Raw genomic sequence first — 27,739 nt, 5'->3', positions numbered from 1 at the left:
AGGCATACGTGGATCTGCTTGCGCCGGTGCTTCGTGAGGTTTATATGGAGGCTCATGAATCCGGCACACTTCCCCCCTCTATGCAGGAAGCTCTAATTACCTCGCTTCTAAAACCCGGGAAACCGCCTCAATACTGCGACTCCTACCGTCCCCTTTCACTAATCAATTGTGATGCAAAAATTTTGGCCAAAGTGCTGGCCAATCGCTTGCAGCTAATACTGGGGGGCCTGGTACTGGCAGACCAAGCGGGATTTGTCCCCGGCAGAGCCACCTCCCACAACCTCCGGACCCTTTTCTCTATAGTGGATAATGTGGACCCTAACTTGCCTCTGGCGGCTGTCCTACTGGACGCCACCAAGGCGTTTGACTCCCTAGAGTGGGACTATCTCCATTGTATCCTGCGGAACATGGGGATGCCGATAGGATTCACGCAATGGATCGGTATCCTTTACCGCAGACCAGTGGCTCGGGTGGGGGTGAACGGTCGGATTTCTGAGGCCTTTGCTGTATCTAGGGGGACTCGTCAGGGGTGCCCCCTCTCTCCATTACTGTTCGCCATAGCGATGGAACCGCTTGCTGCTCGTCTTCGACAGCATCACCGGGAAAGAGCTCTGCGATGTCTTCAGAGGGAAGTGCTTATATCATTGTATGCGGACGACATCACGCTGTACATCCGCGACCCTGCTGCTAACCTTAACCCTATCTTGAGGGAATTCATTCGGTTTGCTGGCATGTCAGGTATACACATTAATTGGGGCAAATCCACTATATTCCCGCTCACCGCGGCCGCCCAGCCGTTTCAACTAGATTACCCTCTGAGATGGTGTGAGGATGAGGTCCGGTACCTGGGCATTCTACTCTCTCGTGATCGGGCGGAACTGATGCGGATGAATTATGGCCGCACGTTTGACCATATCCAAACTTGCGTGACCAGATGGATCACGCTGCCTCTCTCTTTTGCAGGGCGGGCATCTCTCATTAAGATGGTGATCCTTCCCAAGCTACTTTACCTCTTCTTAAATATCCCATATTACCCGGGCAGGTCCTTCTTCCGCCTTCTGCGCTCCGAGCTCATCCGACTGGTGTGGGGAGGGAAGCGGCCGCGCCTGAGCTGGGACATCTTGACTCGTCCATTCGCGCAGGGAGGCTTCGATTTACCGGAGCTCGAACTTTACTACTACAGCGCTCAGGCCCACTATGTTCACCATTGGATCCACCCCACTCCCTTTATGCCACATATAGCGGTGGAACACTGGTTAGTGGATCCTATCCCACTGGAGGGGGCCATCTTTAGTGCGCCGGAGGCTAGAGCTGCACACCACACCACAGTCTCCAGCTCAGCCCTCGCGTGGCGAAAGATAGCAAAAGCAGCCAGAATGACACTGCTGTATTCTCCTCTGTTGCCCCTGGCATATCATCCCCTGCTACCCATTCTGCAGGAACAACTATTTAAGAAATTTATGGCCAAACTCAACATTAAGACGTGGGGAGACCTATATCATAACGGACTATTTTGGTCTCAGACGCACATGCTAGCAGACCTCACACCCACTCCCATGGATACATTTCTTTACATTCGTCTGCGTGGGGGGGTGCGATCGCTGACCGAGGGATTTCCGGAAGAACCACCCACTTTAGAACCTTTACATCAGCTGCTTAAAGCTGCCACTCCGGCACACGCGGTCTCCAATCTATATCATTCTATACGCACGGTGTCCGACCCGGGAATCTGCAGGGCCCGTACTAAATGGGAGGCTGACTTAGGAATACCCATAGAAGACGAACTTTGGAGTTATTGTTGTCTCCAGACCGCACAGATCTCCTCCAGTAGTCGATTCAGGGTTATCCACTATAAGTTCCTGCATCGGCTTTATTGTACTCCAGCTCACATGTGTAGGGTGGGCCTCCGAGGGGACGATCTCTGTTGGCGCTGCCGCACACCAGCGGCAGATTTTTTGCACATGGCTTGGGGCTGCGGGGAAATAGCCGACTATTGGCGACAAATATATTTAGGTATTTCGGAAATGATAGGAGTCTCACTTACGCCATCTCCGGTGCAGGCACTTCTGGGTTACACGAAAACCATCAAGAAACCGGTTCGTCGGTTTGCCACCATTGCTTTCCTCATTGCGAAGAGGCTAATCACCTGCAGGTGGGGAAGGGGCAGGGCTCCTAAATACAAAGACTGGATCGAAAACATGGTGCACTGCCAAGATACGCTGCTCTGCTATGCTGAGCTACTGCCCACAGCGTCCAGACCGGTAGATATTTGGAGTCCCCTTACGACATATCTATTATCACACCCGCAGACATAGCGCACCTTCACTTACCCGATTGCTCGAATTCTACGCTGCTGATTCCACTGGGTCACACCACTTGAGAGGTGGGAGGTAGAGACTCTGTTAGGTAGGGGAGGTCCTAGATCTCACTCTTGACCGGCAGGCCGGAGCTCCCGTTGATAACTGATGGTCCCTCCGAGAGCTGGCATGCCCCACTTCGTTGGTGCAGAAAGGCGACGGGGTTGTGGCCATCCCTAATGTCTCCATAGACAACTAAGCAGGTACCACTGTGACCATGATCTACTATATTCCTCAGGTATGGCATAAGAGGCCACTACACTATATGGATTCAACCTATGCACAAATTGTACTGGTTTATAAAGTTTAATGACAAATACAAATCACATGACGTAAAGTATGTTGCAGCCCTATTGAATATCATACTGTTGCATTAATGTTTACTGTAACGCTGCCGGCCCCTGGAGGGGTTGTAGGCGGACAGCTGTGTACTTCACCATCATCCAGTTCGTATATTACGCTGCCGGCCAGTTGCTGGTTGTAGGCACAGGGGCTGTGTACTGCTTATTTCCGACTGAATAAAGGTTTTTGAAAAATTAAAAAAAAAAAAAAAAAAAAGAACTCATTATATTTATATTGATTGGGAATAGTGCGTCAAGTGCTGGATCTTGACGAGATACACTGGTCAGTTCGTATATTGTTCTGCACACGAAAAAAATCACATCACAACTTTCACACCAAATACAATGCAAAACAAATTCCGGCGATAAGCCTCGTTCGCACCAGGTATTTTACACCTGCTTTCTGCTGGTGTGAAGCAGGACGACTACCTGCACCATGAAACGGAACACAGCCAAGAGCCACAGCAGAACACCCACAGGTGCCATAAAATCAATGAGCATGATGCAGGGAATCCCATGAGGGCCACTAGACTCATCGCAACAACTCCAGGACCGCCAACGCCCCCCCAAAACCGCATCTCAGCAAGTGTGTTCCTGTGGTCATTGTCTTAGCATGATAGGCACGAGCCCTGCAACATCACAGTGTGCTGTCACCTCAGCATTGGCAGTGAGCCTGGACATGTAGCTACGCACGCATCCTCCTGCATGCACAACCGGCATGTGCTGGTCCGGAGTACACAGGTCAGCTAGGGTGTGCCTATCCGGCAAGGGGAACAGGGTGTCTCGGACATGTCTGTGTACAGGAAGCGCGGTAAGTGTCTCTCTGTGTTCATGTGTGGCTTGCCACAAAGGCCGCAGCACTCGATGTTGTAAAGTGCCATGCACCACCTCCAAACGGCACTGTGATGTTGTAGTTTGAATGTAGCAGGACATGCATGAATAGGCATTACAATGGTGTGCCTTACGAGTGCACGAGATACAACAGCATACCGTAGAAAAGTGTGGGGGCTCGTGGGAGGGAGAAGCAGCTGTTTAACAATGTAACACCGTGAACTCGCCCATGTGGCACGTGCTGGGCATCTCATCCATGATAACCACGGTCGCAGACATCCCACAACACCAACAACCGGCCTTTGTATACATCCTGTATGAATGCAGCGTGGTTTTCACTTCTATGCTCTTTCAGTGGTGTGATGTTGTCAGGTTGTGTGACGTGCTCCTTGTTGGTGTTTCATTTTGGCCATTGTTTGTCTATACTTGTGTTGTACTTAATTGTGCATGTGTGCCATTCTGCCCATCTCCCCCCGTCCCCCCACTCCCTGCTTCTTCCTCTTCCTGGTGCTGTTGTGTCTATAATTTTGTTGCTCCACACAAACACATGTAAAGAACAAATTAGAATAGTTCCTTGATTCTTTTAGGTTTCAAAACTTCTCTCTATTAGTTTCTTTTTAATTTTCCATATAAACCGTTTTTTTAATATTCAACACATAGAAGTCAGAAGTGCAATGTATTCTATCAACACACTTTCTAGAACATTCTACAACACGTGCAGGTTAAAAGTTCATGAATCTTTTTAAACTTAACGATATTTTTTTCAACATTTTCTCGAACATTTAACGGCACGTGCAGGTTAAAAGTTCACGATTGTTTTAAGTTCGAACAGTGCCTTCCAAATGCAAGTAGCAGCTGAGGTTCAGTTGAGCAAATTTTATCCTATGATATGTACTCCACGTTGAAACTGCTTTTTCTTAACCAATCACAAAGATGCTTTTCCACAAAACGAATGTGCACCCTACTTTTAAAAAAGAATGCTTTTCAACTCCCAATAACGTATTGTTTTGTATGGCAAAAAAAAGTACTTCCCCATCTTTAAACATCTCTCTTATTCACCCAAGGAACTACATGAGCTACAGACATCTTTCCATACCTTCCAACCATACCTTCAAAATGCTAGTGTGGATCGTAGGACATAGCTATATTTTCAGGTGGAAGAGGTATGCATAACACAGACGTATTGACTTAGACCTTGGTTTACAAAATGTGGACATTAGATGGTTTACACAGAGAAGAATGAAGTTTCACCAGTTGCTACCTTTGGTTAAAACCTCTTTGCATCTTCCACACCCTGGCCTCATGATTGTGCATTGTGTTGGAAATTACCTAGGCACATTGACTGGGGTAGGTTTGGAAATGCTTATGAAGGACACCTTTGGACACCTCAGCTCAGCACCATGTGACTCTGGGAAATAGCTCACTTAATAGCTCACATAATTTCCACGCCGGCCTCGAGGGCCTTCAGACCCATAAGGGTGAGTAGTTTGCGCTTTACAAATACCGTATTGATTTGATACACGCAAATTTACCTTCGCATTCCCTGTATAACACCCCCTAAGCACCATACACAAGTTACAATGTTCAAAAAAAAAGTTCTTCCGAGTAGGTATAACTACATGCTGCCACTACTTGACAGATGTGGCACAGCGGCCAGAGCACATGACTTCACAGCATATGACACACAGTTTGGACTCACGCTTTCATCCCAGACACCGGCAGCACCTCAGCTTAGCACCATGAGACTCTAGACAATTCCTCACATATTTTCCTTACCCCAGGACTTTCAAACCAGTAGGAGCCAGTAGTTCGTCCTAGTAGGTATAAACACATGCTGACACTACTTCCACAGGTGTGCTGCGGCGGCCAAGGCGCATGACTTCACACCATAAGACACACAGTTTAGGCTCACGCGTTCATCCCCGACTCCCGCAGCAGCTCACCTTAGCAGCATCAGACTACGCAATACCTCACTTAATTTCCGTACCCAGCACTTTCAGACCGGTAGGTATGAGTAGTTTGCTTGGCACCCCCTCTATACACACCCTAAACTCCCCACCAAGGTTACAGTGCTCCTACCCTCCTCTTTCCCACATTTTTCGCCCTTTTTCCCTCCTTACTCACTTCAACGGAACCACAAAATGGCGGCCAACACTTCCTAGTTGCAAACGCTAGCTGCTCTCGCAACCAATCAGCAGCAAGCTCGTGCTTGTAACGCCTCTGCCAATCAGATGGCAGAATTCCCAAATATCGATATCTGTAAATTTCGATATTTCTCAAAAAATACTGAACGGATTTACACCAAATAAACAAAAGCGTGCTTTCTAGACCAAGACCTTCTCCCTGCTAAATTTGGGGTAATTCCGTTCACCCGTTCGACCTGTAGCCTTGTCTAAAGTTTCCTATGGAAACTACCATTAAAAAAACACGTTTTGGGACCCCCCCTTTTTCTCGCCCCCCTTGACGAATCACCCCCAAACTTTCAATATAGGAGCTGATCTCAACAAAGAATTTGTTTTGAAAATTTCACTCATCAATCGGCGCAAAAGTTATTGCAACTAGAATGTTGCCATTTTCCTATAGTAACTAGGTCCTAACTATAACTACCTACTGGCGACTGCCAGAAGGTAATATATATATATATATATATATATATACACACATATATATTGCAGCTCCACAAGCACCAACTTGATGCACTCACGGATGGGTACAGGTAATGCGGGGATGCTCCCGCATATCAATTTCCACTCCAAATTACTCCCAAACGAGCAAAGCTGAACAGTGTTCAGAATACAAATTTGAGAAGTGCTGTACAGTGTTCAGAATGCAAATTTGAGGTTTGGTGTTAGCAGAGGTTCATCAAAAATGACAATCCATTATTCCTTACTTGCTGCTAAGGTGAACATCACAAGTAACCCTTTCATTCAAATGGGGCCGGTAATAGCACTCAGCAGTCCCATAAGTTTTATTTCCTTAGCACAGAGATTTCAGTTGATGAAAACTGCCGGAAACTGAAATCTCAGTGTAAATGCCCATGGAAAAATTAAGAATTACAGGAGGACTTGAATCCATTTATTAATTGACTCTCAGGGTCCAACTCAAAATTGGCCAGATTTTCCCCACCCCTAGTGTTACCAGTACTTCCGGTCCTGATAACTCTGGGATAGGAAAATCGGGCTCATTTTACAGTCCAATCATAAAAAGGGCATAAGTCTATAGTCTGGTATCCCAGACCTAAACCGATGCTAAAACTTTCTGATCTGTCTTTGTATTTCGCTCGCCTGCAAGAGTGCTGTTGTACCATATTTTCATGGCCAGGAGATAGTTGGGTCCATGTTTTGAAGCTATCTGGGTCCTTGCTTCTAGTATAGCCAGTAAATGGATATATTCAAATATGTGCTTGAAAGTTCTGATTTGTTAGAACCCATTAATTATGACCTTGCTATTACCACCCCTTTGCTTTTCAAATAGTTACAGGAAGATATGTAATATATTTTTCTAGTATGTAAAGTGTTATTTTCTTGGTGCACACCATTTCTTCTTCTACACTTAATTCTTGCCTTAAATAGTAAATGCCTTCTTGCTGATTAAGACCTCTATAATATTCAGATTGACGTATTTACCTACGCAGCTTCACTTTTTGAAGACAAAACAAAACCTCTTCTCTTTTTTTATGGTTCGCTTTTCACAAATGTTGCCCGCTTCATATATTAGGTTTTCTTCAGTTACTCCCACACAATGTGCATTATGATGATTCTTTGTTTATTCGTCTGATAATAAATTCAAGCTTTCTAGCCATCAGTTTCCACGGTCACTTATTTTATATTCCATTTCTACTTCATTCGCTCTTCACCAGTTTTTAGCTGAGAGGATTATGAAGCACTTTGATTTGCATCGGGATCAGAGGTGCCTTTTTTTCAAGGTACGGGGTCTATAAGGTTTTGATTCTGAAATGGCCTATAAAGCACCTTTTGAGTGAAGTGCCTGAGGTTCGCAGGCGTGCTGCAAATATGGTGCACTGCTGTTGCTGCACTATAGAACGACGATTTGAAGACATATGTAGCAACGAAAGACGGTTGTCAAATATTCTAAGTCTTGCTTTTAGAGTTCCATAGCTTCAGGGGCATAGCTTGGCCAGTGAGACTTGGGGTTGTGAGAGTCTGATTTTCCAACAATAACGTTGGCATATCTTTTCGAAATACATTACACGAAAAGCAGGGCACATGAGGTAGGCTTAAGGGGCATTGGAAAGGAAGAGTAACGCTTATTGGTAGGGCATCTAAGGGGGAGGAAACAATATTTTTGTAAAATAAGAAAACAAGTTACTTACCTGTAACTACAGTTATCCAGTATTGGTATCTTTCATAGATTCACATGCCTGAATCATTCCCCGTCGCCGAGATGGGAGTCCCACGGTAAAATACAAAAGTAGTGCCATAAGTAATAAATAGGCCAAAAGAGGCCAAAGGCTATATCTTAGTAGCCTATCTACGTCCTTATAGGAAAAGGACCAAAAGTCAGCTCCAACCTATCAGCACCCTCTAGAACACTCCCAATAGAAGCAGTTCTCCTCAGATTTTTCAAGCACAAGTGGTAAGTAAATATCGCTAAAATCACTGAGAACTGGTTCCACGGGGAGGAGGATGAAAGACTCCAATACTGGATAACTGTAGTTACAGGTAAGTAACTTGTTTTCTTATCCAGTATTGGGGTATCTTTCATAGATTCACATGCCTGAATCAGAATAGCAAGAAGTACCGAAATTGTGCTGTCTTTTACAGACGGTGGGAGACTTACCTTTTAACACTCCCAACATAAATCCACCATTTTGAAACATTGCAATGGCAAAGCATAAAAGCAATAACCATACAGTGGATATCCGTATGAGAAACATATAAATTGAGAAACATAAGAGTATGAACATTGTAATCAATGCAACAGGAAAGAAAACTGATAATAGACAAGCGTTAAAGAAATGTAAAGAATCTGACCTTATTGAAAGAGATGGCGTAACACAGCTTGTCCAACCGCTGCATCCTCCTTTTGTGCAGATTGGAGGCATTAGTGTCTTGTGAACGTGTGGACATTCTTCCATGTCGCATATCTTGTCCAATGTAACTCCAGCAAACAAAGCTGTAGATGCTGCAACAGTCTTAATGGAGTGTGCTTTAGCTTTCACCCGAGAGATTTTTTGCTTTTTCTTGGCAGAAGTGAATAGCCGATGCGACTCATCTGGCTATTGTAGCCTTTGTTACAACAGTTCCTTGCTTCCCCTGACCATAGGCCACTAACAGTTGATCAGCTTTTCTAATATCCTTTGTCCTCTGAAGATAAAACTTCAAACATCGTTTTACATCTAATGAATGTAATGTCCTCTCAGCTGGAGTAGATGGATTCGGGAAGAGAGTTTGCAGTATCACTGGTTCATTCAAGTGAAATTGTGTGGGTACTTTTGGAATGAACTTAGGATTCGTCCGCAGGATGACATGGTTCTGTGTAAAACGCAAGAATGGTTCTTTGATCGTAAAAGCCTCAATCTCACTAACCCTTCTTGCAGAGGTGAGATCCAGTAAGAGGACTACCTTCTTCGTGAGATATTTGAGATCTGCTTTATGGATCGGTTCAAATGGTTGTCTCATCAGTTGTGCTAACACTACATTGAGCTCCCATTCAGGAGGAGGCGAAAGCACAGGAGGGAAAGTGCGAAAAAGTCCTTTATTGAATTGTTTTACAAGAGAAGACAAACATAAAGAAGGAAGCTGCGGAGATGTCCAGTACTTGAAAATAGCAGCCAGGTGAACCTTGACTGACGAGAAAGTGAGTCCAGACTTGGCCAGTGAGAGTAAGTAAGGTAAAATCTGTTCAGCAGGAGCTTGGACTGGATGAACTATATTGTTTTCACACCAACAACAAAATCTTTTCCATTTTAAACGATACGTCTTGATAGTGCTTTCAGCACGAGATTTAGACAGTATGTCTTGACAGTCCTGTGAAATACTGAGATCCTTGAACTCTAGGAATTCAAGAGCCATGGGTGTAAGTGCAGAGACTGCGGATCTGGATGGACTACCTGACCACTGTTCCGTGATAACATGGTCTGTGTCGGATGCAAGCGAATGGGTTTGTCTTGTGACAACAGAAGAATCTCCTGGAACCAATGCTGTCTGGGCCAGCGGGGTGCAATCAGAATTAGGCGGCAGCCTTCCAGTTTCAATTTCTTGAGCACTCTGGGGATTAATGGAATGAGGGGAAAAGCATAGGCATAGATCCCGGACCATCTCATTGAAAGGGCATTTCCCCTTGACCCCGGTTGAGGGAACCTGCTAGCATAATATTGGCATTTCTTGTTCTCCTGTGAAGCAAACAGATCTAGAGCTGGTTTGCCCCATGTCTGAAATATCCTGTTCACTTGAGTTTGTTCTAACTCCCACTCGTGGCAGCCGGATAGAGATCTGCTTAGCGAGTCCGCTAGTGTATCGTGTAGACCCTTGACATGCTCAGCTTTCAAGGGTATTCCGTGAAACGTTGTCCATTCCCACAATTCTTGCGCTTCCTGGGAAAGCGTTATGGACCTTGTTCCTCCTTGTTTGTTTATGTAGTACATGCTGGTCGTATTGTCGGTACGGACCAGCACTGAGGAACCTGCTATCCTTGGAAAGAAAGCCTGCAGAGACAAGAAAATGGCTTGAAGCGCCAGACTGTTGATATGCTGCTGTGTCTGTAACTGAGACCATCTTCCCTGGATCTGTAAATCCTGCAGATGACCTCCCCATCCTTCCATGGAAGCGTCTGTTGTTTATACGAAATCCAGGAGGTCTTGCAGAGAGACCTTGGGCAAGATTTGCTGTTTGAGACCACCAATGGAGTGCGTCCACCATACGTGTGGTTATTTGGATAACATCCTCGAAAGAACCCAATGCCTGTTGCCATTTGTTTCTGCAATTCCTCTTGAAGAGGTCTCATTTTGAGCCGCGCTAAAGGGATCAAGTTGATCGCTGAGGAGCACATTCCTTGAAACGATTTGAATGTTTGAACAGAAACGGACGCACATTTTGAAATGATTGTTGCTCATTTTTGAAGGCGCACTTGATGATTTTGAGACAAGAATGCTTTGCAATGGACAGTGCCAGGGATGCTCCGAGGAATAGAATGTTCTGAGTTGGAATTAAATTTGGTTGCCCTTGTTGAAAGTGAACCCTAGTGAATTGAACACATGGAGACAAATTGTTGTAGCAACCTTGGCTTCTTGTTTCGACTGAGCTTTGAGCAGCCAATCGAGGTATGGGAAAACTTGGATCCCTCTGGATCGTAAAGTCACTGCTACCGGTGCTGAGCACTTGGTGAAAATCTGTGGCGCCGATTTTAGGCCAAACTGGAGCACCTTGAACTGAGAGTGGGTGCCAGTCACTGTGAATCGCAGATGTTTTGGATGGATAGGGATATGAAAGGATGCGTCTTCCATGTCCAGAGAAGTCATGAAATCCCCTTCGTTTAAGCACCCCAGAATATCGGAAAGTGTTACCATCCGGAATGTTTGATTTTTGAGAAATTAGTTGAGATTGCGGAGATCCAGAATTGGTCGCCATTCTCCGGACTTCTTTTTGATAAGGAAGGAACAAGATTAGAAACCTGTTCCTCTCTGCGCAGATGGTACTTCTTCTATTGCTTCCTTGAGGAGCATGATCAAGACTTCTTTGCGCAATAAGTGAAGACGAGGGGAGGGGGACCTCTGGGCGGGGTGGTAGGTGGTATCTGGAGAAACTCTAGTGTATGACCCTTGGTGACAAGGTCCAGCACGAAAGCGGTCTGAAGTGTTCTTGTGCCACCGCTGTGCATAAACAGAAATTTTCGCACCCACTGGTAGGGGGGTAACATTGACTGGCACCCTGAGAAGCTCATTGCTTTCTGGCAGAGTCACGGCCTTGTTGCTTTGTTTGCTTCCGGCCACCCTGGCGAGAGAAACCAGCTGTCGATGACTGACAGTAAGAGGATTGGTTGTACGACTGCCAGTACTGAGGTTGGAATTATCGATACTGCTGATTTGAGTGATAGTCGCCTCTATAGGTAGAGAATCCTCGCCCACTGGCTCCTCTGAAAGGTATGCGTCTATATTGTAGAGCACCTAAAGATTTTGCGGTGTCTCTGTCAGTTTTGATTGCCAAAAGGGCGTCATCTATATGTTTCCCGAACAGAGAATCCCCATCATAGCCCATGTCCAATATCTTCATCTGAACTTCTGGTCTAAAGGTAGTCGCTTTAAGCCAACCTTGACGCCGAAGAACAGCTGCACCAGCCAACTGCCGAAAGCTTGTGTTGTTTCGATGTCCAATGCGCAGTCAATTGTTTCGGAGGCAGCTCGCTCGCCTTCTAACAAGATCTTCCGTGCCGCCTCTCTTTGATCCTCTGGGATAAGATCTATGAATCACGCCATATCTGACCACATTTGGCGGTCATAACGGCCAATGATTGCCAAGACATTAGCAGCTCTAATTGAAGCTGCAGCCATAGAAGAGAATATCTTCCCCAAAAGATCCATACGACGTCCCTCCTTGTCTGGAGGAGCTGTAATTGGTGTTGCAGGGCTTTTAGAACGTCGTTGTGCGGCCTGAGATATTACCGAATCTGGCCACGGATGACCTATGAGGCAAGATGACTGTTCTCTGGAGCGTGGTATTTCTTCTCTATTGGAGGCAGCAACGCAGTTATGGATGCCGGCGTTTTCATGATTTTCACGCCCTCCTGCCAGATGTAATCAATGATGGGAATAGAGCGAATGACCTTCCTAGTATCCTCCTTGAAGTCATGTAAAAAACAGTGTTTGTTTGACCGTAATAGGGAGCTGAAACCTTGTAGCTGCTCTCTGCATTAAATTATTAAATCCTCCGATGTCCGTGGGAGGAGAATCAGAGGGTAAATGCGTAGGCGGAGATGGTGTCTCGATGATATAATCGTTCCATGGATCTAGAACATCTGCCTGTTTAGGCAATTCGCCTTCCTGAACCTCCTCAGAGGAGGAAGTGTCTCTAAGTCCAGTGGCAGGTGGATCTTGTGCAGGTGCCGGTGTACTAGGTCGAGCAGGCTCTGGTACTGAAACAGGAACCTCTACTTGTGGTATTATGTTCTCTATCGGAATCTGCTGCGGAGGAAATATCCGCCAAGATCGCCTGTAGGTCTTGTATAAGTGCAGGAGGAAGATGAGACCTTTCCCCCTGACAAGATTCCTGCCTGTGATGAAACTGGTATGTATGCCTTGGAGCCATATTTTGCCCATGGTAGTAATGCTCCTCTTGGTAATCATCCTTGTCAGTGTCTTGACATTTAACGTTAAGTTCCGATGGACTATGAGCCACTCTGTATGGGTCCTTCCTCATCATAATCAGGTAGGAAGGTGGTAGCGGAGAAATTTTACTAAAGTCCTGAATATGCCTTTGAATTGTCTTTTTCTGATAGACTCTCGTCGACTGAGGAGTCGACGGTGAAGAAATATGAATGGTAGGAATGTCTCTCGTCGACGGTCCTGTCCTCGACAGTGGAAGAATCACAGGCACGTTCATAGATGGTGCCGTCGACTGTGTAGTCTTGGATGCCTCTCTCGTCGACTGTGTTATCGACGACCGTGTCATTATCGTTGCCTCTCCCGTCGACTGTGTCATCGTTGACGGTGCAGCTGGAATCTTCTTCGAAGGCTTCTTCGTCGACGGTGCGTCGTCAACAGGTTTTGACGATAGTCTCGTCAAAACAGAAATTCTCGTCGACTAGATAGGTGATAAAATAGCCGTCGTCAAGATAGTCGCCGTCGACGTAACACATACCGTCGACGATGTGGTAAAAGCCGTCGTCGACACTGATTTTTTGTGCTTTTTACTCCGTTTCTGAAGAGGATGATCTTGGACGCTCTGTGAGTGGAGTAAAAGGTGGAGATGATGCTGGTTCAGAGGAGTGTTTAGAACTCCTCTCTTTGTGAAGAGATTTTTTCCTGGGAAGTTTTCAGATGTTTTCTTCCCTCACCTGAGGAGCCTTCTTGAGACGTAGTCCTCTTGCTAGATGTGGAAGCTCGGTCCTCTTCTTCAGCCGAAGAAGAAGGAAGCTCTTTAGACTTGAGCCACAAAAGTAATCTTGCCTCTCTGTCCCTCAGAGTCTTACTGGGAAAGGTACGGCAGATTTTACAATCTTTAGCCTCATGTTTGGGGTAGAGGCAATAAAGACAATCTTTATGAAAATCATCAGCATGGACCCTCTTCTTCCCACAGGTCCTGCAGCAGCGGAATAGGCCCTTCTTATCAGACATGCTTGCTTGAAGAGCTGAAGAGAAGAAAACTGAGCAGCACTCAGGGAGACTCCCTTCCACACGACGTGCGGTGAAAATCTGAGGAGAACTGCTTCTGTTGGGAGTGTTCTAGAGGGTGCTGATAGCTGATTGGTTGGAGCTGACTTTTGGTCCTTTTCCTATAAGGACGTAGATAGGCTACTAAGATATAGCCTTTGGCCTCTTTTGGCCTATTTATTACTTATGGCACTACTTTTGTATTTTACCATGGGACTCCCATCTCGACGACAGGGAATGATTCAAGTATGTGAATCTATGAAAGATACCTCAATACTGGATAACTAACCTCTTTGAAGACATTCAAAACAGAGAGAGGGAGGGAGTGTGTGTGCGTTTTTGTCTGCGTGCATAGTGAACATTCCTGCTATATTCTGACAGACACCTCACTATACCAGATTGAAAGCAGCAGTACTCAACTATTGAACAGAAAATACATTTATTAGGGGGGGTGTAACAGCCCAAACACCCTCCCTAAAGCGAAGTCCCTGCATATCTTAAAAACTGAAAAGGATTTCCACAGATTTGTTAAAGAAGGGACAAATAAAAGTGGAGGCAGTGTAGATCAAAGTGTTCTGGAATTATTGTTTGAAGCAATAGATAAGTCAAAGTCTGAGGAAAATATTACAGAGGGGAGGTGGGGTGCAGGACATGATGGATCCTTGAGGGACTTTTGTGTTTGATGAAAAAGGTTTGGAGCAGAAAGAAGGGAGAGGTGGAATTAGATTCCGTTGGTATGCAGGGAGTCGATCTTAAGGATGGTACATCGAATTCCAATTGATTCCAGTAACATGATGGGCCATCAATTTCATATCAATATCCAGTGTACCTGATGTCAAAATAGGCCTAGGCTGATGCATTTTGACATAATTCTCACCTTTAGTTTTTGATGGTATCGATCACAAATTGTATTTGATATTGTGGTTTGAGCAGGTGAAGCATAGTCTTTTGTTGCACAGTGGTAATCTATGAAATATTAGTGATATGGGTCTCCTCTGTGTGGATTATATAAAATTGTCATGTGCAAATTCCACCATTACATTTTCTATAGATATCTTTCAAAAAGTCCACTAACCACATGGTTTAAATATAAACCAGCACATGAAAATCTATTTATAGTTTAGCTTGTAATGAAAATCATCTAATATTTATAGTTTCAAACCCATTTTATTTTCTTCATCAAATGCAACCTGTAAAATAACACACAGGAATCTGATTATCTTTGTAGGACTGTGCCAATAACTAGATGATATCCAGATGATGTTGTGCTTTTCAACAACAAAGGAAAGTTAAATATTCTTAATTTTAAGTCTGAACATTTTTAATTATATCAATGACATGGAGGCAAGGATTATGCGTAAAAGGTCTCCGCTGCTTAACAGCAGCCTCCATTTAAATATAATCAGTACCAGAAAATACACTTCAGATACAAAAAAACTTCGCTAATCCATGAATCGGTGGGAAATAACTACGAAACACATGATCACTATGGGCAACAACATGCCAGCATTGTGATATCCTATTACACAATCCATTTAACCTCTTTATTTGCCGCAAGAAGCAAAGTGAATTTAACTGAATCATAAATGAATCTGTTTTTGTTCAACATGAAAACTAATATCAGAATCAAACTCCAGTTGTAATCAAAAACCAAAAATTATCCCATTCCTAAACAGAAATATACACCTTAGGATGTGAAGGATATGAATTGTTAGATTCTATGGCAGGACCTTAGGCGAGGATTATGCCTCTTCAAATTTGATCTATAACCAGTGATACTAAAAAATTGGTTTAAAATAAAACCTTTTGAAAGTATATTCTGTCGACCAATTCACTTGGCTTCATAATGTCTTCCAATCTCATTTCTGCTAGCAGAGCCTTAGTCGCCATAACACCAAAACAGTTAAGAATCTATTGCAGCCTCTGACAAAATGGGAGCGCACATGGAAGAAAACAATTATCTAAAAGATATTTAAGGTCTAGAAGTTCCCCAGGCCCTAAAATAACTGTTTATATGCATAAGACTTCAAACACTGAACTGCAGACAGATTAGTGTTATCTGGAATCTTAGAGCAAGAAATCACTAAAAGCATGGTCAACCTGGCAGATAACGTCTTCTGAGAAAGTTCCTTATTAGAGGAACTCAGAACAGTGTTGGCATCGAATGAACTAGCATTTCATAGTTCATAAAGTACTGAAAACGTAATTCTTCTAAGCAACTAACATACCAAGTATATACGCCAACAGGACAATTAGCCACTAAAAACATGACCTGCAGAAAAGGTGGGAAAGTAGGAATTTGCCTTTCTTTAGGTCAACCATTGATGAGCGAGTGGTGATAGAAAAAAATCAGGCCACTAATAAATCTGTACTAACAGGCCAGAAAGACCTGTCAGCAATCATTCCACTTTCTTCAAGTAGAGTTCAAATCCTTGTGGCCGATGTTTGGACGATTTAGAACAATGCTTATTCTGAACTTGCTGTACTTTCCATTGTCACCCAAAATATTCCAAGTTACCAGTCTCTGCTAGGCAGATGTCCAAGTCACTAGGGTCTCATCATAAGAAAGGAAATCAAAAATAGACAGATTTAAGAATACCAAGAAAGCTCCAGGAGAAAAGGATACCAAATGTGACATGACATGGCATCACTATGAATAAACTCACCTCTCTCTCTGGACCAGTGCTGTGTTCCTCCAGCTCTGGAAGGAAAGAAAGCTACGAAATAGCTCTGACCTGGCCAATTGTTGCATCTGTGTGAGCTTTGGTAACTTTAGAGACATTGCTGTATGAAGCAGTTGGAGGTGTGTCCCTTCAGAGGCCTGTCTGTCCTAAAAAGGATTGGTTTAAAACCATATTTATTGATAAATGTGCCTTGTCTAGTTCTGTGAAAGTATTAACACCTTAATGAACGTATCTTAATCTGCAATAGGCCCAAAGTCACAGTATTTGGGAAATACTCAGATAGGATCATCACCTCTCCACAAGAATGGTACAGCTGCTATCAGCAAAGAAGCAGAGTGCCCCCCGTTCCCATCTTGCCAGAATGTCGGTGTCAATGGACATATCCATGTCCTCAGTCAACATGGCTAAGACTTTTGATGTGGGGCTATCCACGTCCAAAAGCTTATCCTAGCAACCTCTTCATAATCGATCAATTACTTTCTTTGGCTGGCAAGAAAATGTTGACCTAAAAGCGGACATTATGGTATGTAGTTTGGGGGTGCGTGTTATTCTCCTTCCAAATAGGGTCTGGACCATTCAAATAGAAATGCATTCTTTACATCTTTGTTAATTGTTATATGCAACCGCATTTGAACATACGAACCAATTTAGACAAATTTGTCCACTCCAGGGATCGGCAAGGTGGTATATCATCAAAATGAAACATAACCTACTAGGCCATTTAAAGTAGATCTTTTCTCTTCTCTTTCTAGCACTGGGGAGAGGGCACCATTAAGCTGTCCCTATGCTCTGCCATCATCATCTTCAGGCTTCACTGGCCATCCTTGCCAGGTTAGAACTCGTGCACCTTTTAGTTATGCGCCCCACTGGGGCCCCCTAAATCATCATGTCATGTGAGAGGGCACTAAGACCTGGCTGGAGGGATTCCCTGAGTTTCTCTAATGCATCCACATTAATTGTAATTTGACTTGGCTATCATTTTGGTAAGAAGTGTCAAACTTGTTTGCCAGACTTATCAGGCTTGTATTTTTCCCTTGGACATTTAATTTTGGTAGTTTCTAGAGTAATTAGGAGCTTCCCCAAAGACCCCAGGTGCAAAAGACATTGCATTCGGAACTGATCCCTGTGGCTTGGTGCAGGCTTCACTCATGAGATAGGTTATCTCTTCCTCAGCTAGACTCTTGCGTTAAACTAATATCATGCTCATCAGATATCACTATATAGGACACACCAAAGGTACTCAAGACACTGGTACAAGGGACATAATTGAAACACACCTCACACCTGCTACAAGTGTGCAATCACAAAATGATGAGCCTCAAGGGAGCTAGAGAGGGTCCGCAGGTGGTCGGCCTTCTGATGGACGGCTCTCAGAAATATCACAAGCCCACATTGTCCAGAGTCAACGCTAAGGAGAAAAAACAAACTGCCAGTGCACAGAACTAAAGGTGTTTGACAGAGCTACTATGCTGAAAAGCTGTGGGGTTAAAAATCTATTGCGTTTGAATAGCTCTGATGCTGCATAAGCCCTCTAGCATTAAAAGACATTTGTTGGAACTGAAACCAAAAAGTACCGATTTGTAAATATTTACAAGCAGAAGCCATTATGATAAACTGAATTAACAAGTAGTCACAGACACTTATTATGTTAAAAGAAACGACAAACCAGCACGATGCACTGAATTAACAAGTAATCACAGACACTTATTATGTTAAAAGAAACGACAAACCAGCACGATGCACTGAATTAACAAGTAGTCAAAGACACTTATTATGTTAAAAGTAATGACGAGCTAAAATCCCCAAATTCTACAAAAAAAGTCAATACACTCATCTGAGGCTAAGGAAGAGGTGGGCTAAATGGTAAAATTGGACGATATTACAATACTGAACTGGCCATCTTGGACATGTGTTTTGTAGATATTACCCCTCAGACTCAAGAAAAGTGTGATTTTGTTATTTTTCGAATTGTGTTTAATCAAAAAGAGTGCTGTGATCAGTAAGACTTCGCAATAGGTCCTGCCATAGAATGATGGTAACTGGCACTTTTTTAATTAGGTTTTGCTTGCGCTGAGCTTGCAAAAGCTCTTGTATTAAAAAAATATATATCTTAAAATGGACTTGCAACCTGCCCATTACTAACCTTTTCTTACAATTGCTGACTCCCATGTCACTTTACTTACCATTGGCTGGCTCCCACTTCACTCTTGTTTTCTTGCTTCGTATTTGTCTGGACCTCCTCTTTACCTCCATCTTCCTCCTGGGCTTTGAGTCTTCATCCTGCTGAGGAGCCTGGACCAAGTACTACTTCCGGTGGCCAGTATCTTTCCACTGCAGTTTTTTTTTTTTTTAACAGCAGCAAGCTTATTTTTTTTTTTTTTTTAGGATCACGAGATTTACCCATGTACCTTGGGAGAGGTCTTATAGCAAACATTGGCACAGTGAGCAAGGGACTCACGTCTGGGCATACCCATCCCACTTAGGGCGAAAAGTGTTATAGAAAACCTTTCTTTGTGCTTCAGCATACTCAACTGGGTTTTCTCATGTTCAGGTAGAGTAGCTTTACACAGGAGCATTAAGGTATGTGTTCACAACCAGGTTCCTAAACCACAGCCTACTCAGTGACTTTAAAAAGACATGAAATTCAAATTGCATTTAAAATACTCTTGATAAATCTGACTGACCCTTTCATCAGTCTTCAGGCATTCAAGAAATTAATTCGTTATTAAGGATGGGGCATAGTTTAGAGACGCAAGTCACTGAGGCTCCTGCAGGGTCCTACCTGTCAATATGTGTGTTGTAAACACGGCTGTGACATGGGCGGGTCTGTTCCCTACTCTCTGAAACCACGAAGACAGCACAGCCAGGAAGCCCGGCATGGTCAATATGTGATTTTTCTTAAACCCCTGACATCCGTTTCTCTGCAGCTCCACATGGTTTTTCCATACAGCTCAACAATGCCACACCCAGGGGCTCTGTCCTTTATTCGGAGGTCTGTGCTAAGCACTCTCCAATCATCGCAGACATCTGTCTATGCACTCTTACTCTCGAGGCCAAGGCAGTTAGTAACGCAGACAGCGCTGCCTGCCGGGCTCATCAAATCATTTTGCTAAATAACAATGTTGTGCCTTTCTTGTGATGATGGAACATCTCCGCTTTCGCCCTCGATGGTGTACTTTAAGGCAGGCGGCCCCCACCTACCCCCCTCCCCCGCCCCCAAGCATTGTCCTGAAAGTACAAAGACTGGGTTCATGCTAGTCTACGGACCAATAGGTTGCAATAAAGTTGGTACTCATTTGAGGGGCACTTTCTTTTATTACCACATACAAGTTACGGATGATAGGAAAAATCCAACACTCAGTGGACCATGTCTCTTCCTCGCGTTACCCTACTCTACATATTCACACCATGTTGCCTGGATTTAACCACAATGTTTCTTCCATAAATTCAGTGCCCGGAGATACTGTCACTCCCAGACCTGTTGCTGTGCATACCATGCGATTCCAACCAGGGCCCAACCAGCTTCCTCCCCACTCTATAGATGACTCCAGATGTTACGCCTAGTTTCTGAGACAGGGATTTATGTTTATTTGTGCAAAGAGAGGCGGAGAAGCTGGCATTGTCGTTCTGGGGGGGATCTGTGGTTTGAGAGCGCTGAAGGAATGCACTGTTTTCACTTCATAGCGGAGTTTCTATTGACACCTGCTGATTTTCTCAGGTGAATCTATGTGATCCTCCATGCAGACATTTTTGGCACAGATGGAAGGAAAAAAATTCAGCAGATAAGTCTTTTTGCTTCTGCTCGCAAATATAAACCCATATTTACTCCCCTTCCACTCTCTGAACTGCCTGCCTGGTCTTCATATCTGCCATCATGCTTCTTCTGAAGCAGGGAACTATACTTATAGTTGTTATTGGACCGGCTGGATACAGTAGCAGCCAAATAAACAGGCTAGCGTGTTTACCACATTTTTAAACATTTCACTGATGTAGAATAAAGGGCTTATTAGCATTTGTTCATCCAGGTTGGGTGGGGGGGTGGAAGATGATGTTTTCTGTATATTTATGCGCGCAGTGCTTCTCCAGGGGCGCTACTTTACTTCCACCAAATACAGAATAGAGAGGACACTGCTGTATGTTAATGGTCTGTGCTGTGTTCAGTCTCTACAGTCCCTTTCCTTCACCCCCTTCTTAAACTGAAAAAAAGAGAAAACAAAAATCAAAAAAGTGCTATGGCCCGGCCAGCATTGACTGCTTCATAGCCCTTTTTTTAACTTTACGTCATGTTGCACAGCATCCCAAATGCTGTGCAACATGTAAAATTAACTGACAAAACCTAGAGATTTCACATAAGTGTAACCTACTTGCTTTGACAAATGCTTGTTTATTGAATGTGAAGCCAATATGAGTTATTTCATCGGAGGCATGGATTTTGTGCGGCCTATAGTGGGTAGAAGCCACTGCTGAGCAACTCTTCCCAGAATATATTTAATCAGCTGCACAGTTTTAAGATGCATGTAACATTCATTGAGGTCAAAATCCACCTGAAAGAAACGTTGCCCATCTGATGCTGGGGCAAACGATCAACTGCAGAAGTCTCGATTAATTGAGTACTAGCAACGAGGCAAATGACATTTTCGTTACACTAATTTTATGCATATGTATTCTGTGAGATCTAGGATTATTCTGTGGAATGTGTATCCTGTAAAACAAAGAATGAACTATGGGCCGTGTGCGACATATTGCGCAAACAGCCCATATTTAAAATTAACAATGCAAAGCATACAAAAGGTCAAAAGAAATTAGCTCAAGTACCTTACCTTCTGCTAAAACAAAGCAGGACTCTGTGTATAGGCCACTGTGGAACTGGTACAAGAGAGTTAAGGAATCTAATTTATTAAGGCAGATTACACTGGCAATACAATACATTTGGCATGGTACACAACGAAGGACTACAAATAAAAGAGAAGTCCACAGAGAATTATGTGCGAAGAGCCCCACTGCACCTACTTCTTGGCTACTCCTCAGCACCCTTTTCCAAAACTCCATATCTACCTATTACGTGAGGTATACTTGAAATGTATTTTCCTTAGGAATTGTGAATCAGATCCATCCGATTACTGTGCCTTGCGTTTTATGGGTGAATTGCCAAGTAAAATGCAGTTGAACAAAGCACCCCCTACCCCCAATTAGCCCAAAGCAGCACACAAAATAGTATATGAGGTTCTGCGTACTGGAGGCATCTGCTTGGAGGCGTCATGAATGTAGTGACTGCCTGTTCGAGGTGTCGACATCTGTTCTCAACCCTGGCTGCACATAGCCCTGTGGACTTTTGAGAGAAGCAACTATGAGTTCAGACTTCTTCCCCCATTGGTCCCACAGTATTTCTATGGGCCTGTTGCAATGTGTGAGCCAGGAAGGATTTGGCCTGCGCGCTGGAGTGGTTAGAACCAATGACTTAGTAAAAGAGGCACAGATACAGAAATTAAAGTTGTTGGCAAAACCTCGACAACATCCCTTACATTGCCCTTTTCAATGTTGCCTAGTAGAACAAAAATATCAACTAAATTTGATCAAATTAGTTGGAACTGTTTTTCCCTTATTCAATTCATACATACCAGGCAGTCATTAGGTTAAGGCAGACTTTTGACAATGTCAGGCCTTTAATAATTTAATTAATTGGCCAAAGACATTGTAATGACGTTACTTTTCAATGGTGGAATTGCCTTCTATTTCCTAGAATGGGGATTTATTTTGCTAGTTTTAATTTCATAACGGGGAGCCAGTAGAGGTTCTTCAGGTTTGGGGTGATGTGCGTCCGTTAGGGCAGGTTGGGGATCAGTCAGGCCGCTGAGTTCTGTATCATCTGGAACCTTCTCATGAGTTTGGTGGTGATTTCTGCATACAGTGCATTGCCATACTCCAGCTGGCTGGTGACTGAGGTGTGCATGACTGTTTTTCTTGTGCTAATGGAGAGCAATTTGAATATTCTTCAGAGCATGCAGAGTGTGTGAAAGCAGGTGAAAGAATCTGCATTGATCTTTCGTTTCATGGTGAGTTTGATGTCTAGCATGATCCCAAGGTTGCACGTGTGGCCTTCAGTGTGGGAGTGGGTCAGAGTTCGGTGGGCCACCAGGTGTCGTTCCATGAGGAGGTGTGGTTGCCAAAGATCAGCACTTCAGTCTTGTCAGAGTCGAGCTTCAGACAGCTGGCCTTCATCCAGTCAGAGATATTCTTCATGCAGTTGTAGAAGTTCGTCTCAGTGGCGTGGGGTCTGCTGAGCTCGGGAGGATGAGCTGGGTATCATCAGCGTAGGAAATGATGTTGAGATCGTGGGTCTGATGATGTCGGCTAGAGGTGTCACCTGACTAAAAGATCGGCCAAATGCACTGGCTATCTTGGTGAGCAAAAGTTTATCTTTTATTAGATCTCAGGACTTAAAATTGATTCTTTTGAATGTCCTTGAACAAATAACTCCTGACATCTTGATGTTGAGATTCCGCGGGTAGGTCACTTGGTCTTAAAAATGGACCTCTTTCTGAAGGCGGTATTAAACATCTCTGGGTTGGACTAAAACAACTAATGATGCAGCCAGATCCAGGAGAATGGATCTAAATGTGCTTGATATGGTTATACCTGCTAGTTACCTGGCACATATAATTGTCGACACTGTCACAGGGTTGGATAATCTACAGCCACAAGGGGGAAACCCCTAATAGCTCTACTAAGAGACATTACCGAGGGTTGCATTGTCTCCCTGAAATCTACTATGCCAGATTATATATTTTTAGTTGCAAGTAAATTGACAATATCTCACTCTTAAAATATTATTATTCTCCCCATCCCTGAATCTTTGTTGGAATAATGTGTGAAACATATTTCCAAATGATAAAACGACAGCATCTCTATCTAACAAAAAATACATCTTCAGGCTTTGGACTCTATTTACTGATTACATGCTATAGCCTATGCTCCACTCCTGGAATAATGCCTAAGAATGTACATTATTTTGTTTATTATGGATTAGGTAGGGCTAATTTTCAACATATTTAAAATTACGTATGAACTAACCTTTTTAGACAATGTTATCTGCTTTTATTATCATATTTTTGTAAAGATGTCAATAAAACTGATTAAAAAATAAATCTGCAAGCATTTTTCAAAAAAAGAGAAAAATCTTGATTTACTCTTTAGATTAAAGCAAAGCTGAATACGAATAAAAAAAACTGGGATGAAAGCATAGATATTAGAGGAGGTTTGCAGAATGCTTTTGGGAATACTGCCTTCCAAAAGTACTAATGTTAAGTGCACATGTATTCCTCCCCTAAAGAAGAGATTTATATTTTGTACATTACAGCCTCCATTTTTATCAAAAAACTGAAGAATGAGAGACATCATGCCAATTATGTGCATTCAGTGAATTGAGGGTATTCTAACCAGTCCTCGCCTAAGAAGAGCACCGGACTCAGTGTAGCGGCGCTGGCCATCTCATGTTTTCGATTACACTTTCCCTTAGGACATATCTTGGTACAGCCTGCTCTGCGTTGCCATCAACGAAGCTGGAGTCCAGTGGCACCAGGGCTATGAGGGGGGGGCCCTCTCAACACTAATGATTGATGTTTTACCACCCACAAATAGGGCCGTGGGCGCACATTTTCTTTGCTTGCATTGTGGCCCACTGCATCATTGCTAAGCCACTGCTTTGTGTGCCAGTCTTGCACCATGTGGCAATGTTTCTAGCTCTTCTAAGAACCTTCCAGTGAAGGAAATATAACCGGCGGAGGTTCATTTTATCAGCCAGTCACATTATTCTTAATATGTTGAGGTGCAAGGTAACGCCTCCAGGACAAAGATTTTTTTTACACTGGATTTGTCATGAATGCTGGACTTACAACAGACCTATCAAAAGAATATTCTGAAAAAGTAAATGAAGAAATTCTCTCTAGCGAGAACTATGGTTAAACTCTGAACATCTCTTTGAACATTGAGTAAATTGGTTCTCGTGTCCAATGAGAAATAGGCATCACCTGTGCTATTAAAATTACAATTTTTCAATTAAATGAAATACATTTTACTATGAAAATGATAGTACTGAAAAGCAACAAAGTGATTGCCTAATAATGATTATTTTTCCAGATAGTGCATCTGATGTAAGAAGTCAGAGACGCCAGGTCATTTAAAAAATAAAAAAAAGAACAAAATAAGCTGCAGGTGAATTTATACTTATTCGTGGCATTAGAACAGTTGGGTTGAGAGTTAACGTGGATGATGACTATTCTTGGGAGCAAATTCAAATGCAATGGGTTTGTGTTTGCACTACAAATATATTTCGACGGAGGCAAACTTCATTTAGGATATTGCTTTACTGAGGTCCAGCTGTACAGCTCCAGTGGGATCTTCCAGAAAATACTTTCCCTAAGTAAGAAAAGAAAAAAACACAAACACAGAAATCAAATTCAACATAAGGAAAAGTATAGGCATCATTATCAATTCAGATACACAAGAGATCAGAGCTTCTCTTAGTCAATGCATCGAGGTCGGTGTCATTACAAAGCTATATAAAGTTAGTGACCTTGCAGCAGAGCACAACACCACATTTTGAAATCGAGAAACACAATGACCAAAGAGGATCATTTTAATAAAGGATCTAACGGTGCCAGTTCAGGAATTCATAACTTTCACCTTTCTTTAAATATTTTCTTCCTCCATCATTTCTTTCACTTTCAAGAGAATTTTTTATAAAAAAAACACACATTTCACCCTGTAGCAGAAAACCCACTGATCTAAAACATAATACTAACTGTGAAAAGTAGCTGATGAAGAAAAGCACTCAGAGGCTAGATGTCAGTAGATGTCACTGTCTTCAGTATTACAGATTAAGGTTGAAAATTATAATTGTGATTGTATTTATATAGCACATACTACCCCTAACAAGGTGTTGAAGCGCTTTTTGGCAAGTAGCACGCAACTCCGGAACCCAAAAAGGATTAGTGGTGAATTAGTATATTGAAATTTGAATTTATTTGAGCGGTGGACATGCGAGTCTGTTAGGTGGATTGAAAGGATAATGGAGGGATAGAAGAGGGAAGGGCTTAGAAAGTGCTCATTTGGAGATCATAATAGTAGGAGTAAGTTTGGGATGAGTAAAATAGATATGAGATGGGAAAGATTCTCTAGAAGTGGACTAGGGAAAAAAGAGATCTTGGATTACTTTAAGGAGGAATACATGCTGGAAGGGTTTAGAAAGGGTTGTTTGGGAGGTCTGAATAGTAAAATGAGGTTTGAGGTGGTGCAAGGAGGGAGAGGAGAGAGGAGTCTATAAAGGGTTATTTTGAAGATCATAGTAGTAGAGTGAAGTTTGTGATGAGTCAGAGAGTGGAAGTAGAGTATGTACTGAGAGAGGTATAGAGTGAGATATAGGGTAGTGCAGTGAAGAGGCTCAAAATTATTTTTCTTTTAGGCAAAATTACAAACGCAAGATCGCTTTAGATAGTGTTTACAGTATTGGCCCGAAGGACACGAGAGCAAAAAAGTCTAGGTTTCACCAATGAGTCAGTCTCTAGGTCGTTAACTGAACAAGCCCTTCCTTTGGGGTTAATGGAGGGTATTGCAAACAAAGGTGAGGGTTGTGGGCAGCTACTACCATATAGATGCCCCAACACTTAATCTCTACACTTAATGTCGAACTGTTGCACACGTTGAATATATTTAGGGTCTGGAAGTTGGACAGACAATTCCACGCAGTGTTATTTGCCATGTCATCCCAAAGTCTTATCAAAACCTCAACACTTAATGGACTTGGCTGGTTGCATTGTACGCCGGTATTCAAAGCAACTACATGATTAGAGCGCATGCCTGGAATCTGGGAGAGATTACTACATCATGAACAACCCTCTATCCTAGTATTTTTCCCTTGGTCCAGGACATTTAAGTTACTCGTGAGACGATACTCACACCATACCATGGCGCCAGATCTCAAACATCCTTTAACAAAGTTGAGATCCATCCTAGTCTCCTCCCCAGGGCTAGAACCGACAGAATTGCCTATAATCACAGACACCTTTAAGGAATCCATGTATGTAGTTGCTGCATTCATATTTCCCCCTTGAGTGTAAGCTTACGGCAGGCAGGATGGAGACGGAAGCTTGCGCTGCAAGTTGGAGAAGCTTCTTAAATACTACCTGTAGTTCCTTCCTTTTCACAAAAGATTCAGAGCGGAGATCAAGATCCTGTGACCCTCAAATAGTACCTCTTTCTAATAGCCACTGCCTTCAGCAGCATTTCCTAGAGCCCATCTTCCTGTAGGACTTCTAAAAGTGTGATTCCACCTGTATCGCACACCTTATATTTTTTTATTCTAATTTAACCATACAGTAAAAATCCACATAAGTACATAGTGCCAATTCAGAAAACATATATTTTTAAAAACCTAACTGATATAATACAGGTATTAGAAATAATGAAACCAATTCTGAGGTATACTTAGTGTGTAGACGTGTTCTAAAACTAGTTGAACGTTGTGCATACCTTCTTTTTTATTAAAGGTTTCAAGTATCTTTTGCTTTAAATCGAATAATTAGGGCATAAGAGGCACATGTATTTTTAGCATTTGGAAATTTCTGTATGCATCTACAGAGGGACTGTGGTGAGCTATTAATATATCTCTTGCCACACTAAAAGTAAGAGCGAGCAGCAATCTACAGAGGGGTTGTTCAATGATAAGCCTATCATTGCTCTACAGTGGCAAGTGAGGAGGGCCCTATAGCACTAAATACAATCTAGGTCAGCCTAGTATGATAATTCATCTCCTATAAAAATCTCTTCCATAACTTTCAGTCTGCATTCTGTTCCAAACACTGCACAGAGACATTCACAATTCAGGTACTAGATGGGGCACTAAAAATCCTGAACAAAGGGGGTGCATGTCTGCTGGTATTGCTAGATCTTTCAGCAGCTTTCAACACCCTTTAACACCAGACTCTTAAACCCCTATGATCTTTAAGAACGGGGTTCATAGGTACAGTCCTAAATTGATTTAAATTATTTATGGTCTCAAAATCGAACATTATGAAACGAAACTTATTCTAATTACCCACAATCCTCGTCAAATGTGGCGTTCCTTAAGGTTCTGTCCTATCAGGATACCTCTTTAACTTTTTATGTAGAACCTTTCGCCACAATAAGCTAAGACAGCAACCA

The 27,739-nt window shown here is 43.0% G+C and overlaps 1 protein-coding gene across 1 annotated transcript in view; it reads right to left on the bottom strand.

Annotated features, from left to right (window-relative positions):
• Window positions 1-27,739, bottom strand: part of POLE2 (DNA polymerase epsilon 2, accessory subunit) — a 447,127-nt gene that overhangs the window by 245,977 nt on the left and 173,411 nt on the right. The window contains exons 8-9 of the mRNA XM_085627013.1: window positions 24,899-24,955; window positions 21,361-21,409 (exon numbers count right to left, since the gene is read on the bottom strand). Coding sequence (XP_085483139.1) covers window positions 21,361-21,409; window positions 24,899-24,955 — 106 coding nt within the window. The remainder of the gene's footprint in view (window positions 1-21,360; window positions 21,410-24,898; window positions 24,956-27,739) is intronic.

Source organism: Triturus cristatus, chromosome 9, assembly GCF_964204655.1.
Source record: "Triturus cristatus chromosome 9, aTriCri1.1, whole genome shotgun sequence".
Classification (NCBI taxonomy): Eukaryota; Metazoa; Chordata; class Amphibia; order Caudata; family Salamandridae; genus Triturus; species Triturus cristatus.
Note: the sequence above shows the minus strand (reverse complement) of the source record. Positions and strands in the feature narration are given on the sequence as shown.